The 18320-nt window shown below is 34.8% G+C and overlaps 2 protein-coding genes across 2 annotated transcripts in view; one reads left to right on the forward strand and one right to left on the reverse strand.

Moving 5' to 3' along the window:
• LOC125659368 (uncharacterized) overlaps positions 1-6421 on the forward strand; it is a 31449-nt gene extending 25028 nt beyond the window's left edge. The window contains exons 4-5 of the mRNA XM_048891020.2: positions 998-4335; positions 5869-6421. Coding sequence (XP_048746977.1) covers positions 3975-4335; positions 5869-6245 — 738 coding nt within the window. The 5' untranslated portion in view covers positions 998-3974 and the 3' untranslated portion in view covers positions 6246-6421. The remainder of the gene's footprint in view (positions 1-997; positions 4336-5868) is intronic.
• Positions 6422-7535: 1114 nt separating this feature from the next.
• Positions 7536-18320, reverse strand: part of LOC125658428 (uncharacterized) — a 53150-nt gene continuing 42365 nt past the window's right edge. Inside the window, exons 16-18 of the mRNA XM_056149140.1 lie at positions 16782-16942; positions 15335-15477; positions 7536-14659 (exon numbers count right to left, since the gene is read on the reverse strand). Coding sequence (XP_056005115.1) covers positions 13080-14659; positions 15335-15477; positions 16782-16942 — 1884 coding nt within the window. The 3' untranslated portion in view covers positions 7536-13079. The remainder of the gene's footprint in view (positions 14660-15334; positions 15478-16781; positions 16943-18320) is intronic.

The following is an 18320-nucleotide window of genomic DNA, read 5'->3' on the forward strand; positions in this document are numbered from 1 at the left end:
AAAATCGTCAGAAGACAGGGCAGGTTTCGAAAAACGTCCTTCTCCCGCTGAGTTACGTGACATCCCCGAGACTGCACCTACTTATCATTTAGAGGTATACGTGCATAAAATCTATGTGCATGGAAAGAATTTTCATGACTAGTAGATACTTATCAAGAATTTTGTATTAGGATATAATATTTTGTAAACATTTATATCACAGACATGTATTGATCATAATAATATGAACATCAAGATTTCGTTATGCATGTACATTGTGAATATCCTTCTTTAGAAAATATATATAGGAAGACTGTAAAATACCAAGAAGAATGGCAAACTACATATATCTTTTAATTTTTATAGTTTGTTTTAGTTTAGATTAAATCCAGGGTTATAAAAATACTCAAACTTCAAATGTTTTTTTAAAGATTTGGCAGTGCATAATTTTTCAATGAAATTTTTTCTTAGGGGTGTATGTATGGTAGAACTTATAGCTTCTAAAGTAATGCGTCAACATATGATTTTTTTTAAAGCAAATCCTTTTTTAAAGATGATAATCTACAAAATTAATACAATTTATTCAAAGTTTAGTCCATAAAAAATTGAAAAAAATGGCCAATATTGACATCGACATGGTATTTTCAATGATATTTTTTCACATGTTTGGGTTCACAAAGTCTACATTATGACAATGTTTATTCCAATCTATTACAAAAATTGACTAAATATGGTTTAATAAAGTATATACAATCTATGTTGTGTATTACAGTCCATTTCTTTGGGGGGAAATACAAATTTTATGAAAGAATGAAAAACATGTATATTTTCATTAAGATGCAATGGGGTGCTTAATGCTGAAAGGCAATAGCAAAAAAAGTAACATGTCAACATATATATTTTTCTATGTTTATGTATTGCTAGAATATATATGTGTCTTTTGGAAGCAATTTTTTCATGATTGGGCCCATTTAGTGAGGAGTATAGATCTACCTTGATCTATCTTCTATTTTTGCAGATTTGCAGGGTGAAGCCAGAAGACATGGCCAGTGTCAGATCAAGCGAGCTACTGGCACGACTTTGGATCGATGACCTTGACGCTATCCTGCCGGAGAAGAGGTTACGCTGGTTTGGGCACGTTGCTAGATTCAGTGGGGCAATCAATAATGTCTTCAACGTGAAAAAAGAGGGAGGACAACAACCAGGGAGACCTAAGATGACCTGGAAAGCACAGCTAGAAAAAGACCAGCGTGAGTGGGGACTTCGTGATGTCAACCCATTGGACAGAGATGCCTGGAAGCCAAATGTTAGGTCTGCCATGCGTGCAGCAAGCAAGTTACCTGGAAGGGAGCCCACTGCTGTGGAAGATGCACCTAACTCTGCACGTTAATCAAAATGCCGATGATGATGATGATGATTTTATAATCCTATACGTGTATTTCAGTCTTATAATTTATGATACAAGAAGTTGAGACTTGGAACTAGATCAAATGTTATAATTTATTAATTTGGTTCATATATTTGATTTAATGATTTAATGGAAATTTTGCATAGAAATTCAATTTTTCGCAAATAATTTAAAAATTTTGGTCTCCAACCTCCACTTTTTTTTTGGTTCCATTCTAAATATTTTAAGACAAGGCCTTGAAAATTATGTGAAATTTTAGAAATTGACATTACTCCTAGTATGTTTTTTTTTTAACTCTCAAATTTGATATCATGAATTTTTTCATATATCAAGTGCAAAAAGGTTATTATTTATTTACTTGTATTAAACTTCTTTTTTTTTTATCTGTATTGTTAGAAGACATGATTATGTATCTATCTTATGTAATGGTTGATTTCTGTTGCTTATATTTTGTTGACAACTACAGACAAATCAAGTTGAATTGAAAAGATTTTAAATGCAAAAAGATCATGTTTAGAACATTGTAACTCAATAACAAACATTGTGACCCCAGTTTTTCTTTTCGGTTTTCTAATTCTCCTTCAAGATAGAAATTAAAAATACACTTCCCAAAAAATTGACATTACTCCAAATGTCAGGTGCGAACATCTTTAAGGAGGAATGCTACGTGCACCAGGGGGCGCAATGCCTATCACTGTTCTCTCCCTAAGGAGGAATGCTACGTGCACCAGGGGGCGCAATGCCTATCATTGTTCTCTCCTTTAAGATGAATGCTACACCAGAGAAATTTGATATGGGTGAAAAGAGAAGGATATTTACAACAATATTTTGAAATTGAAAACTTTTAAATTTACTTTATCTAGTCAAAAATGTCAAAATCAAAGTGTTAGTAGAAATATCGGGGGGGGGGGGGGGGGGGGGGGGGGTAACCCCTGCTGGAGTCGGACCAGCGATCTGCTGTTCAGAAGTCGACGTGCTAACCTACTGAACTACTCGGCTATAAAATGATATTGGAAATAAATAGACAAATATTGCTGGTATTATTTTCATTCTATGCTTAAAGGGAAGTCAGCCATCGTGACGATGTTGAGTACCTCGTTAATAAGGCTATTAGATTTCTCCAGAAAAATCCGCCATTATGACGATGTGGAGTACATCCTTAAGAGAAATATTGTTCTCAGTGTTACAGTGATTATTGCAACACATGAGTCGCTTCTGTACATTTCATTTTAAAAGTGTGACTTCATTCAGATAGAAGTATGAACGGGCAAACAGGTGCTAGACAATGAGACCCCTACCAATGTCTTGTTTTGTTGACTTGCTTCTACAATGTAGCAATCAGAACATTATAACCTTTGGTTGATAAAAGGCTGTTTGTTATTATTATATGTATTATTATTATAGTTTTTGTAAATCCGATTTCTTTATGTCAAATTTAACAACTTTCCGGTTCATTAAGTTTTCTAAACTATTTATATTCTACTCATAACTATAAATCTGCAAGTCGACATTTAATTTCAATCGGTTGTGATTAGTTCCCAATATACGGTATAAGGACTGGACCGTTGTTCAAGATCTAGGGATAAACCGAAGGGCTTGGTATGGTGACTGATTTGTACCATTTTAGTTCCCTACCGAATTGTGTACCCAATCGTAGCTACTCGACTATTTCCGTAACCACAAATGAACGAAAAAAGAGGAGCGTGATCCGGTTGTTGTTTACCATCGAGATAAGAGAAGCAAAGTACGTCTTTCTGATGAAGTGTGGTTCTATTGCTACAGTTTTTCTATAGTCCATTTGGTTTACAAGAGAAGCGACTTCTCAAAATACTTTGAAGAATAGTTGTTCTTTAATAAATGTGTATTATTAATGATAGCTTCACAAGACGAAAGCTTAATTACGTCTTGACTTAATCTTTGATTCAACAAAATTCGTGGCTTTGAGTTTATCTCAATAAAGTGAAAACGTAATTAACGTTGTTAAAATTGCAGCAGGATTTCAAAAACAACAAAATATAAATGTTTGTTTTTGTTGTTTTTCTTTTCTTGTGTGTCACATACAAATTGATGTATGCATGTGTGTGTGTGTGTAGAATTTTTTTTTATCATTATTATTTGCGCTTGCTTAAATAAGTTATACGGCATCTCATTGAAAGAAAACCTGAGCGCTTGGACTGCGAGCTCACCGATTATAAGCTCACGGGTAACGTCATGTAGTGTCCAGCTATTGACCCAGCTTCCGCTGTAGGTGACGGTATTATGCAACATAACGGATGTATCTGTACGAACATCACAGATCCTCCTTCCCCTATCATTTCAGACACAAATTAAAATGGCTAGGGATGTAGGGTTCAACCTAGTAAAAAAAAACTGAAAGAGGCCTTTCTTCATAAAATTTTCTTATCGCGGTGAGTGTTGTTTTGGTTTGGGTTTTTTTTATAAAGGGTTCATAGAGGTAACCATGGAAATTTATTCATAGAGAAGATAAAAACCGTGAAGATATGTGAGGGTGAGGTTGCACTGCATAATGACATAGGACTACTTTCACAATCACCGGTTCCAAGGCCACGAGAAGTAAATTTTGTGGATGATGGCTCAGCCAGACACTGAAAATACCCAATACACGGAATATGAGGACCCAGCTGTAGACCAGAAACAAAAAACGCGCGTCTCTTTGGCTACAAATCCTATCTATTCAATAGATGGCGCACCAAACTACGAATTTCTTTCAAATGCTTCGACTTCTGTCCAAGATCCCGATGCCAGAGAAACCAGTTCAGAAAGAAGCGGTAGTGTGGAATATGAGAATTTTAGAAATGCTGAAAATAGGAAGCAAGGTTACGAATTTGTGGATGCAATCCAATCTGGATCCCATGAATATCAGCTGGTATCTCAAATTGGCCAAACCAACCAAGAAAAAGCAGCGAGGTATGAAGGACTCATTCAAGGTCAGTATCTACTATCGAGACATATATCAGTGGAGGATCAAAGGGGGGGGGGGGGAGATTGTATAATGGGTCTGCATCCCCTTTCCATGGTAAACATTACAGGGGCGGATCCAGGAATTTTTTTAATGGGGGATTCTACCATTAATTATGGTTTTCAGAGGGGAGTTCCACCTTCAAAATGCATTATTTAACCCCTTTTTAAAGCAAAATTTTCTGACGAAAGGGGGGTCAAACCCTCGGATCCATCCCTCTCTGGATCCGCCACTGAATCAACAAAATCGGTTATTTGGGAAGTTTCAACAGCACTTTTTTTAATCAGAAAAAGAACTCAATGTGTCTAAAATTCTAAGTATTCCCTTGCTGCACCGGCTTCTTAGATTCCTCCTGTTCTGGGAAGGCGAGAGGACAACAAGGATCAGATTCTTGGTTGAGTGTAGTGTACCACTATACAATGTCTGAAGTTCAATATTTGTTTATGAATTAGACAGTACAGTACAGAAGCCTTGACCTTTGGATCCCTCCCTTCTATTATATTCTTTAATTGCCAATCCTCATTTGTGGTGAGCATATCGGAAATTGGACTGCAGTTCATAAATATATATATAGATATATTCAATAAATTCTTTTTATTTGGTATCGGGGTAGAATAAAGTCAAAATATAAAATCCAATACTCAAACCTTTATCTACAGCGCTTTCGCCCTGCGGGCTCGTCAGTAGATTTTTAAACAAAGTAAACAAGTTCAACTTAAAGTTTGACTTTATATATATAATATCCAAATGTGAAAAATTGTCTCAGTGTCCGGTAATCAATAGCTAAAATATTAAATAAAATATGACAACTTGCTGTGCACTTTAAAATCTGTGGTTGTTGTGTTATAATGCAAGAATACCAAAATTGATGAGTCGGTTAAGTTTTCCTTGTCATTTACCCTAGCAACATCAATGCGATATATTTACAGTTAACACTGTTTTGTCAATAACGATTCTTTGCTATTGCAATATTTATATATCTTCTCAAAGGAACTAAGACTTACGTCACAGAGAGGTTTGCTTTGTATGGCAAGTTGCTCAAAGCATAAATTGTTTTAATATACATGATAGAATGCGTCTGAGCTTTCTGATTGGCTGAGAATCAACAAACTAAAATAAATAGAACGATAGGTTCAACTCCTTGTGTTTTCGTTTGATTTTTCCAATAGAATGGGAATTCGATAGGTTATAATGTTTCGGTCATCCAATGAAAAATTGCGCCGCTTCTCACTTCCGTCTAAGTCTTTCACCCTCGATGTAAACCAATATGGCAGATCGGGTGTCGTTTTGGTTTTTGAAGGAGGGTTCCATCCTCAAAGTGCGTTATTGTTACCTTTTTTAGCAAAATTTTCTGACGAAAGGGGAGGTGTTCCAACCCCCGGAACACCCCATTGGATAGTATGTGAGGGGGGTATCAGTGTCAATGTACATGCAGTTTCATTGTCCCTCTTTAAAATTGATTCACGAGTAATTCATTTTCCTGTGGTATTTGTATTTCCAGAGTACTCATTTGACGTCACAGTTGTACAGACACCAGATGTTAAAGAACTCGGTTTGACCAGTCGCTATAAACTCTTGTTAGGAAACTTGTCTTTAATTCTCCGTCCAAGAGTGCGCACCGCCAGAGACACAACCGACCCCGAGCCCATTTACACGTGGTATTATGCAGACATTCGCCGATACAGTTTCAGCAAACAGATGCGTGAATTTGCTATATATTGTGGTCGAAGTTGTGCAACCCCGGAGAAGGTGATTTGCTTTCTGGTGAAAACAGATTTTGTACAGCTCCTACAAGTGGTGAATGACAAGACGGGAGGAGCGTTCGAGGCGGAACTAGCAAATATGAAAGTTAAAAAACGAGTCTGTGTTGTTTCCTAAATATCCGGATTGTAGTCATTAGGTAAACATGTAAAGCCAGTGAAATACCCATCAAGTCTACCTTTTTAACGCGGTACAAGACATTGTGTATTCATAATAAAAGTAATGTTTAAACCCAAATAGTAATTTTATTCTCGAGATTTATTATATGAATAAATCAAATCCTGAAAATCTCATATTTGTTGGACGTATTTTAAAGATGCCATTATTTTGTATTATGTCTATACTGCAAGATGCACTAAGAAACCTTTAAACTTGCCCGCTGCAATATCACAAATGAAATTATTTCATGAAACACACAAATATGTAGCATATAAGAATGGTGAAAAGAAAAAAAATTGATACTCAATAGAACAGATGGAACTTAATATTTACTTAAAACATGCCTCTCTCTTTTTCTCTTTCTCATTATCTCTCTCCATCCACATAATGATAATTATATATGACTTGTTAATTCATGTACTTTATTATGTGTACAAAAACCAATTTTAAAAAAATTATTTTGTATTCAACAATAGGACGTATACATTCATCCCATTCCCGTCCCTTTAGCAAATCATGGCGTCTCTAAAGACATCCTCAGCTATTCATGGCGTCTCTAAAGACATCCTCAGCTATTCATGGCGTCTCTAAAGACATCCTCAGCTATTCATGGCGTCTCTAAAGACATCCTCAGCTATTCATGGCGTCTCTAAACACATACTCAGCTATTCATGGCGTCTCTAAACACATACTCAGCTATTCATGGCGTCTCTAAAGACATCCTCAGCTATTCATGGCGTCTCTAAAGACATCCTCAGCTATTCATGGCGTCTCTAAACACATACTCAGCTATTCATGGCGTCTCTAAAGACATCCTCAGCTATTCATGGCGTCTCTAAACACATACTCAGCTATTCATGGCGTCTCTAAAGACATCCTCAGCAATTCATGGCGAAGACATACTTAGTTAATCATGACAAACACATACTTAGCTATTCATGGCGAAGGCGTACTTAGTTAATCGTGACGACACCTTCCAGCACCACACCCCAGACCCTGACCTGGAACCCACTGGGCAAGAAACACCTGGAGGTGTGACTCAGAAGTAGAACTAAAAGCGCAGGACATGACCTGGCACGACGCCACAAAAGCAGCCCAGAATCGTGTTCGTTGGAGGACTGTCGTCGATGGCCTATGTTCCTCACGGAACGACAGGCCTAAGTAAGTAAATAAAGTAAGTAATCATGACAAAGACATACTTAGCTATTCATGGCCAAGATGTTCATCATAAAAGAAAAATAACAGGAGTAATAGTTGGGTTGATGACTTTATTTTTCTCAATGAACAAAATGCGCAACATTTTACAGGAATAATTACATACACCTGCACAGTAAAACAAAATACATGTAGCCATGGTAATATCAACAGCTATCAGTGTATTATTACATAATTTCTTTCTTGCATGTTCCTACAGAACTAAATCAAAAAACATTTGCCCAAAATAAAATTCAAGATATGCATTCATTCATTGTCATTAGGGAAAATTAGAAAACAATTTTCATTTGATTCACTCTCTATTTTATACATCATGTCCGAAGCACTAATCCCGCAACAAAAAAAGGAAGAGAAAAGCAATTGCTCAATGGTTGTTGAGCTGTCCCATGTAAAAACTTCAAATTACTTTGTTAAATAAGAAAATGAAATATTTCATCAGTATATTAAAAAAATTCTTACTTCAGATGTGAAAGGTTTGAATATGTTTAAGGCCCACTTTGTTACTAAAAACTGAAAATTCTTGTACAACAAAAGCATGTGAAAATTATGATCAACTGTATATAATTTCCTATAATTTTATATTAAAAATGATTTTTTTTTTTCTTTAATGTCAATTTTTGATGCAAGAACTGCATTTCTAAAAACATGGGGCACATTGGAAAAACACAATTTTGCTGTCAATTTAGGGGACCAATTCATGTCCATACCATATACAATTCTTTTCAGGATTTTCATTAGATGTTTTAATTTTGATGTGGAGACTGACAATACAAAATTCATATAGGACAGCCATATTGTATTTTTAACCAATAAATTACATGTATCACACACCACATCAATCTAATTAAAATCAGATCTTCGAACATGTTGAATCTGTTTCTTATTCGTGTAGCGAATTTAATCGGATTAGCACAATATTTTTTATATACCTGACACAATGGAGATACAGAAAACATAACAAGGGTACTGTAATAAGGACACTATTTACATTTCCAATGTTTTTTATCTTCAACATCTTTACCAATTGAAGTGATAGCCATTTCCTCATGAATGTGAACAATGTGCATATGAATCTTGATAATTATAGTACATCAATTTTTTAACATGAGGGTAGGAACTAATGTACTTCATGAAGTATGCTGGCATACAGCAACCAAGGTCATGCCCTCCTGTATTTTCAAAATCTTAACAAGATGTGTTTGTGAAAGCAACACAAATGTCCTCAATAATGGCCAAGGTCACAAGGACAAATATCTTGGTACCAGTAGAAAGATCTTATCATAAGAAATGCTCATGGTCAATATGAAAGTTCTAGCACTTACTGTTCAAAAGTTATTAGCAAGGTTAAAGTTTCAGACAGAATGACAGACAGGACTAAAACAATATGCCCCCCGATCTTCGATCTCCGGGGCATAAAAATAAACATAGTATGAAAAGTGCACTTTGAATATGACCTTGACCTATGGCCTTCAGAAATCAATACTTCTTTTAATTTCTCTAGAAAGAATACATCAAAATGCCCAGATGCTGATCAACTTTTAATGGCGACCATAATCTTTTTCAAAAATTTTCGTGACTTAATCTTTGAACCCAACAATTAACAATTGTCTTCCTCTGTTCAACTAGTAATTCAAATAAACTAAAGACTAAAGCGCCAAGCTCTAATTTAAATACAAGCATTAACAATAACATACAGTAATATTACTACTACAGTAAAACTTGTCTGTATAGGGAGTTCCTCGTCATTCTTTAGAAACAATATTCCCTATTCATAAAGAAGTTCTTACATGTAGTACATGCATTCAAAACAAAAAGATACACACTCAAATAAACAGACTCATACTCAAATACCTCTTCTGATATCACCATTACACATGTACTGCATCATTCGTTAAAAGTACATTTATAAAATTGGAAAAATTATTGTTTATATATATATATATATCTGTGCGAGTGTGTACTTAGTATGTGATATGCTGACGTTCACTAGCAAATTTACTGAGGTCAGAGTACAATGGACTTCTAAAAAACAATAGAAAATATTTTGTGAAATTGATAACTCTATGTCACTTCCTTGTCACCAATTTCATTATCACCATTTTTTCTTCAAAAGATTTATTAACAATCTGAAAGGGGATTTTATAAACAATGTGACAGAGGATTTTATAAATGATGACAGGGGATTTTCAAATTTCAACTTATGAAGTTTCTATATAACCATGTTTCAAACTTTGTTGCCAGGGGTAACTGGAGATTTATAAAAGGCTTAAAACACTCTGTTAAAAAATACCCCACTAGATATATTCTAGAGATCCATCTTAATTCTGTTAAAGCCTGGACATTGCACAATGCCACACAAATGAATAAGGCACTGAATTTTGACAGGAGTGATACCATTCTTAACAAACTGAAGTATAAGTATCAGTAATTACTAATGGATATATATGTATACTTTTTGGGAAAACCATCGTATATATGCTTGTACAAATATATCATAATGAAAACACATTCGTTTCGGTGAGAAATCTCAGATAGTTAACCATCAATTCAAATTTTCACATGAGCGATACAATTCTTAACAAAATGAAGTACAAATATCATGACACTGGTGGATCTATTACCAACACAGACACCCAGAGTCCACAACCTTATACAAGACCAGCAGCTGCAGCTCACAGATTGTAAAGCACTCAACTTTGGCACCAGTTTTCCAATAAAAACAAAAACATTCCCCTTTGCCAACCTAAAATGCAGACTCTATATTTTTTTATTCCTCTAAAGATTTGTTTTGGGGATGATCATTTCACAGAATGTCACTGTTTTTCTGGGTTCTTGCCTGTATACTACCCTACTCAAATTGTAAAAATCATTTGCACATTAAACATGATTAATGTACATTTTTTTTGTATATATATATATCAAGATCAAAATGACCTTTCACAAAGAGGAAATGAAGGAATTGACGGAAAAAGTTTTGAGATACCATGCCCAGTTTCAAAAGTCACAATTCTGCTCATCAGGATTCCTCAACAAAACTATTATTTTGATTCAGAAGTACAAAATGAAAGGGTAATTTGACAATACAGAGATTCAAATTTTCTAGGATTGACAGGGTTGCAGTTTCTGGCTTTAGTTCTTTAGTCTACACCTGATATTCCAGGAAGACTGCTCTCTCTAATCAAGGTAGCTCCACCTTCATGCGATATCATAGGTTTTATGTAAAATCCAATAACATCAAAATTAGTTCATGACAGAAATATCTTTTTAGAGGAATTTTATTCACTGGACCGCATAATATAATCAGACCCTGAAAAAGTTTATATTTTCTAACTTCTACGCTGGTATTTCTATAATACTGCAACAATGGAAATCATTCATGTTCACAATTCATTCAAGTTCAAGTTTTTGAAACTGTTGAAAGTTGTGTTACTCTAACAATTTCTATGTATTTTAATAATGCATAATGTTTAATGAACCATGTATTATGTCTGACATCTTTAAAAATGTGGCAACATATCCATTTTCTCATTGATTAAGGAGGTGTATACTACACTGTACATAATGGCCGACTTCCTTTTCACATAATGAATGAAAATATAAATATCAGGAATATTTGTATACTCCTTTTAAATCCGATTGCCAAACTCAATCAGTGAATGTGTCAACTGCTGATCTGTAGATTACGGGGTTGAGTCCAGCAGGGGTGTTAATTTTTTCAGATTACTTTCTTCTGAAACTGCATTTTTTGACTAAATAAATTTGAAAGTTTTCAATTCAAACTATTGTTGTAGATATCCTCTACTTTTCATCCATATCAAATTTCTCTTTTGTATTTCATCAAGGTCATTTCCACTATTCTAAGTGGAAATATTAATAGATTTTCTACTTTTAACCAATAAATTGATAAGTCAAATAGGGGTGGAGCTACCTCAATAGAGTTAAAATGAATAAATCAATGATTACATGTGTAAAGCTTTTGTTTCACTTCTAAATTACAATATGAACCACAAACACCAACACCCCCCCCCCCCCCCCCACCCCCCCATTTTGGATATCGCACAACTCGCAGTAAATCATTAGTCAAACTTTAACACATGATACCATTTTAAATTTTTGTGGAGTGGCTCTATATTTCCCCATACAAAAATATATGCAGTTACCAAGAGGAATGCATTAAATAAATGTATGGCAACACTATAGTCGCTAGTTACAGGTAACGCTATAGTCGCTAGTTACAGGTAACGCTATAGTCCCTAGTTACAGGTAACACTATAGTCGCTAGTTACAGGTAACGCTATAGTCCCTAGTTACAGGTAACACTATAGTCGCTAGTTACAGGTAACGCTATAGTCGCTAGTTACAGGTAACATTATAGTCGCTAGTTACAGGTAACACTATAGTCAGGAGTGATTCAAATTTATTCATAATTAGTGTACCTCTCATGACCTTGACATCATATCTGACCTTGAACTCCATTATGTTATGGGGTTTGGGGGTCAGCAATAAGTTAATTTTCAAATATCAAACTCTACCCTATGAAATATTACATTTGTACCTCAGAAACAATGAAAAACAAGCATTTCAACACAAAATAAATATATTCAACAGCTGAATTTGGCACAAGCGGATCAGGCTCAATGATCTCTAAAAGCAGTTGCTGATTCAAGAGCCCTCCAGTTATTTCAGCAAATCATGTATACCTCCTAAGTTAACCCTTCTCATTGACAAAAAAGTACATTGCAAATATTCCATATCTGATAGAAATAATTCACATGTATATCAAAAAAGCATTAGAGCTGCACTTAACATTTCCATAATCAACATTCAAAAATATCTTATGTCTACAAATTTCAACTCTTACTTTGTGACCAAAGATTTACAATAAGCTTACATATTGATTTAGAGATGTTTGGGCAATAAAAGGCTATCTTAAGGTTGATCCACCCTCATGTGACGTCATAGGTTTTTGCACAATCTTTATATAATTGAGCTTTTGGAGGAATTGTATTCACAATTAATTTATACATATTTATAAAGTAGCAGTTTTTTGAAAATGTTGATATTGAAAATTAGTCATTTTTGACAAGTTTTTATGTATTCTTATTATTTCCTAATGAAATCCTGTGATTTCCTAATCTTGACAAATTATTTCTTTCTATGTAATTTTGACATCTTTAAAAAGGTGGCAACATACACATTTTCTTTGGTTATTGATTAAATTAAACTATATTAAGGGGGAAATTGTGGACATTATCACAGTTCCACTTTCAATCATTGATTTTGATAATTCACCTGAGGATGGAGCTACCTTAAAAATTTCACTCTTCTTCAAAAACCTTCCAAACTCCTTTAGCTTTACTTGCATACATTGGCCATAAAACTATATAGAGGGGTGCAATACAAGCATGTTTAATCAATATGTCAGACATATAGACATACTTAGACCTGAAGAGCTGGACTTCAGAATTAAAGCCTTTAGATGCAGATGTAAATTAGAACAATAAAACACAACCCTCCTCACAAACACACACTTTGACAACACCCACACACACATCCCTGAACATACAATGGCACTTTTTAAAGGAAGAAATTTTTCTCTTTTTTCTGAGGACATTTGTATATCACATGGTCAGCAGCACCACATAGCGTACACTTCCTCTGTCCTGGCACCCACTTAGGGGCACCTGTTGTCTGGACATTGGTGTCAGTCGTGTTTACAGGCTGCAGGTACATATCATCAGATGAACTGTCCGTTTCCCACATCCCATCATCCTCTCCTTCCTCATCCGATAAGTGGGTCAGTCTTGATTGACCATCCCCACTGTTTTCCTCACTGTCCAATTTCTCATTGATGTCTGTACCCAACTTGGATGCTGGAGATATGTCTTCACTGTAAGACACAAGGTTTGTAATTGTGTTCCTCTGATTCGATGTTTTATCTCTATCCACATTAGGCAAAGCTTGCATATCACTGCTTTGAGAATTTTTGGCACTTTTTTCATCATCACTGGCAAGAAACCAGTCATCTGGCACGTCATCATCATCATTGCTGCTAATTCTTGAGGGCTGACCACCAGTTACTACTTCCTCCATAGAGAACCAGTCCATCACTTTCTGTGGAGATTTTTCACTGTTGGCATCACTGACTTTATTGCAATTGGCATTAATATTTTGGGATTTTAAGGGATTTTCGTTCGTCTGAGTCCTTAATGGATTTACTCTCTTTTGGGCTACAGCCTGATTTGCATATTTGTCATGCTTATCGTTATTTTCATCTGCTTTCCGTACAGGATTGGACGATCTCTGTGCTGCAGTAATCTCTTTTTTGACACGCTTTCCCCTACCCCTAGGTAATGGTCTTTTCTCACTGCCACTAGAGTCGTAATCTGATCCGTGGGAAGAAGACTGTACACTGGATCCATTCAGGCTTCCTGTGGAATCCCACCAAGAAAGTGGCTCCTTGCTTCTCATTTTTTGCTCCTCTTTCTTATTGCTCGAGGAGGACATTTCCTTTACTCCAAACAGATTGTCTTTCTTATTATCAGTTTGCTGAATTGAAGAACTTTGACCTTTTAGTCTTGTGGGCTCTGAGGAACTTTGAGCTTTCAGTCCAATGGGATCTGCCAAGGCACAAACTCTGCTCTGTAAAATCTTACTTTTGATTTCATCATCTGCAGATCTATGCATGTGTTCACTGGATAAAAAGTTTGATTTGGAACCAAACACCATGTTGTCAGACCAGTTGGTAAATGTCTGTTGAGGTTCTGACATGGCAGGCGGCTGCATGGGTTTCCGCAACTGATTCAGATTTCGCCTCCTGAGATTGTCTGGTGAATTGAGGAATGATGACTGTTTCCCATTCACAGGTAAACTTTGGAATGATTTATCCTCTGCAGATGAATACAGACTGCTATGCAGTGAGTCAGAGGTCTTAAAGACACTTTCCCCCTCAGGACTGCTCCACTCTAAGGGCTTCGGGCTCTCCAGTAACAGATTAGTCCAATCCGGTACCTTGGGGCTTGACAACTTTGGCCACTCTTTGTCCTTTTCTATCTCAGCTTTGCTGGCTTTTGATTTAGAATTTATGGTCTTAGTCTTGGAATTTTTCTTGGATTCAGATGTCTGTGGAACTGGAGAATGAACCGATGACTGTCTCCCTTAAAGGACAAAAACACGAGAGAGAAATTAGGCACAGATGTAAAAGTCATTGAGTTTTTGCATTCACATTTACACACATAACTTGTTCAGTGTGTTAATCTGTAACTTCTTTAAGTCACTGTAAATTGTATATTCATTCATAAGCAACCAACAGGACACACGTTCATAAGAGGAATTATTTAGGAGTGATCCAATATGCTTACTCCAGATGTGATTCTACAGAGAGATCGAAAAATCATGTCTGTACCTCAGGACAGGAATACTATGAGGAATAATACTTATTTGTGTATCTTACAATCATCTATATTTATGTTTCCAATGCTTTTGCCCATAATGTCTTTACAAATTGTCATGAGAGCCATTTCCTCATGAACACGCTCACAGTGCTCACATGAATCTTGGAAAATATCATTTCAATGGCTGGGAATCAAAATGAAAGTAGAATGCAAATAGAAAAAATATATTTCTTTTTTGAAAATACATGAGATGAAAAGTAATGCTTTACACTGGTATGCGCTATTGCACTTCATAAAGTATGCCAGCGTGAAACCTCACACACCATACCCCTCATGTACTTTTAAAAAATAGAACTCATTTCTTAAATCTCCCACAAGGATAAAAGATGGTGTACATTTTAAATTAATCTGTGGTTAACTTCTTTCTCCGTCCCTCACCTGTAATTTTGATCATGTCCGTCTGAACTTCCTTGTCCACCAGCGTCGACATCGACGTCTGAGTATTCGCCTCTTCCTTCCTCGTTGTGGAGGAGATGACAAATTTGTCTATGTAAATGTCCAGCAATTTTGACCGCACAAATCTAAAATACCACAATTTTAAAATCTAATAATCATGAAAACTATGGTTCAACACTATCATCCAGCAGAGACACAGCGAAGTGGAGTATTTCCTCACAATAGGAACAGAATTGTGCATGAGCCAAGTACACCCCTGTAACATGACAGAATATGGCAAGGATTTTGTGCAGGAAAACTTTCAATTTCCTACTGTATATAATAAATTTACTTTTAACATGAATTGAAAATATGGCTAGGATTAAGCTCCTCCACTGATGAGTCATTTGTGTGGGGTCAAACTATCACCAAAAAAAACCTGAATTATATGAAAGTGATATTTGGGTGAGGGTTAGAAAGCATGATAGAGTGCATAGTTTGCTGAGACCTCAAACTTTTTTAACCTGATTCCAAACATCAAATGTATTTACAGTTACAATATATTTTGTTTATCCTGCAACGCGATATTGACATCAACATTCTTACAAAAAAACACTCATTCTCCGTTAGAAATGTGACACAGCATCATTTTGTTATTTGTACCTGATGTCATTGTTAACTTTGAAAAAAGCAAAATAATAATTTCATCAAAACAATAAACAAAAGGCTACGTTGAAGGCTTTAATCAAAAACTGTGGTCACTTTGGCTTTATTGGCTCAATATACGAAGTCAATGTATTTGTCCTAGAACATCCAAATATTTAAACACTTTACTGGTCAGACAAACAGCAGAGCTGCCAACATTATGAAATGGAAAATAGTAAGGCAGGGGTCAGTAGGCCGCCTAGGCCTCCTGCCGCTGGAGAACTTTTATGAATAAATATGTAATCTGAGCAATTTTAGGCATATTTCAAATCCAAATTTAATGAATTTAGACATACTAATTGTCGAGCAGTAAACGATTTTACAACTGCAGAAAGTCAAATTTTATACATCTTTTATTGATTTTACCTTTCTAAAACTTGTGTACAAAATCTTGCTACATTAGTACAAATCATAATTTTACAGTGACTGTGTCAGTTACTCTGGCAATTTTTTTTATGTCATTTTCCCCAACGTGAGAAATGTTGAAGTTTGTCAAACAGATTGTACACTTGGCATACAAACTCCCACTTTCTGACTTTGAAACGAATAGATGTTTACTTGCATAGTGTTCTTTGAATTTCTGGCTTCATTCGGTTTTCTTCTTTGGGGGATTATTGTTGTTATTTCCATCAATGCATGCCTTACGTTTAGTAGCAGCTGCCATATTGTTTATTTCAAAGCATTAAAATGATCCGAGATTTTGTATATATATATATATTCCCATATAATTTCAAAATGATTTTACCTAGAGACATTGTCATTGAGTATCTTATCTCTGCACTCCTTCTGCAGACGAGCTTTGCGTTCAGGATACTGATCACAGATGTGAGATCCAACAATGCACCAGACAATATCGAAACACTCGATATATAGTTCTTGTAGTCGGCCTTGTCCAAACTGCTGCGCCTGATATACAAAAAAATATTACCCATGATTTTAAATCCATGCCATTTTTATACAAACATTTCATAACATACATGAATGCTATGAAAAAGTCAACAACTTTCAGACTTTAAAGTTTACAATTAGATTTTGTATGGGTAGCCTCAAAAGATAAAAATATAAATAATCGTATCTAAATTTTCCTTTTTTTTTTAAATCAGAAGACATTCATTAACAGATGAAACAAATAACAGTAAAATCTTTTATCATGCTTACTTTTCTCAATTACTTTATCGTACTTTGTAATCCCTGTTTATTGTTATCATGTTAACCCTGTTTGTTATCATGTTAACTCTGTTTATTGTTATTATGTTATTTCTGTTTATTATCATGTTAACCCTGTTTCTTATCATGTTAACTCTGTTTGTTGTTATCATGTTAACTCTGTTTATTGTTATCATGTTAACACTGTTTATTATTATCATGCTAACCCTGTTTATTGTTATCATGTTAACTCTGTTTATTATTATCATGTTAACTCTGTTTATTGTTATCATGTTAACTCTGTTTATTGTTATCATGTTAACACTGTTTATTATTATCATGCTAACCCTGTTTATTGTTATCATGTTAACTCTGTTTATTATTATCATGTTAACTCTGTTTATTGTTATCATGTTAACTCTGTTTATTGTTATCATGTTAACACTGTTTATTATTATCATGCTAACCCTGTTTATTGTTATCATGTTAACACTGTTTATTATTATCATGCTAACCCTGTTTATTGTTATCATGTTATCTCTTGTTTATTATTATCATGTTAACTCTGTTTATTGTTATCATGTTAACTCTGTTTATTATTATCATGTTAACACTGTTTATTATTATCATGCTAACCCTGTTTATTGTTATCATGTTAACTCTGTTTATTATTATCATCTTAACCCTGTTTGTTATCATGTTAACCCTGTTTATTGCTAACATGTTAACTCTGTTAATTGTTATCATGTTATCTCTGTTTATTATTATCATGTTAACTCTGTTTATTGTTATCATGTTAACCCTGTTTGCTATCATGTTAACCCTGTTTATTATCATGTTAACTCTGTTTATTGTTATCATGTTAACTCTGTTTATTATTATCATGTTATCTCTGTTTATTGTTATCATGTTAACTCTGTTTATTGTTATCATGTTATTTCTGTTTATTGTTATCATGTTAACCCTGTTTGTTATCATGTTACCTCTGTTTATTGTTATCATGTTAACTCTGTTTATTGTTATCATGTTATCTCTGTTTGTTATCATGTTATCTCTGTTTATTGTTATCATGTTATCTCTTGTTTATTGTTATCATGTTATTTCTGTTTATTGTTATCATGTTAACTCTGTTTATTGT

Source organism: Ostrea edulis, chromosome 9, assembly GCF_947568905.1.
Source record: "Ostrea edulis chromosome 9, xbOstEdul1.1, whole genome shotgun sequence".
In the NCBI taxonomy this organism is placed as follows: domain Eukaryota; kingdom Metazoa; phylum Mollusca; class Bivalvia; order Ostreida; family Ostreidae; genus Ostrea; species Ostrea edulis.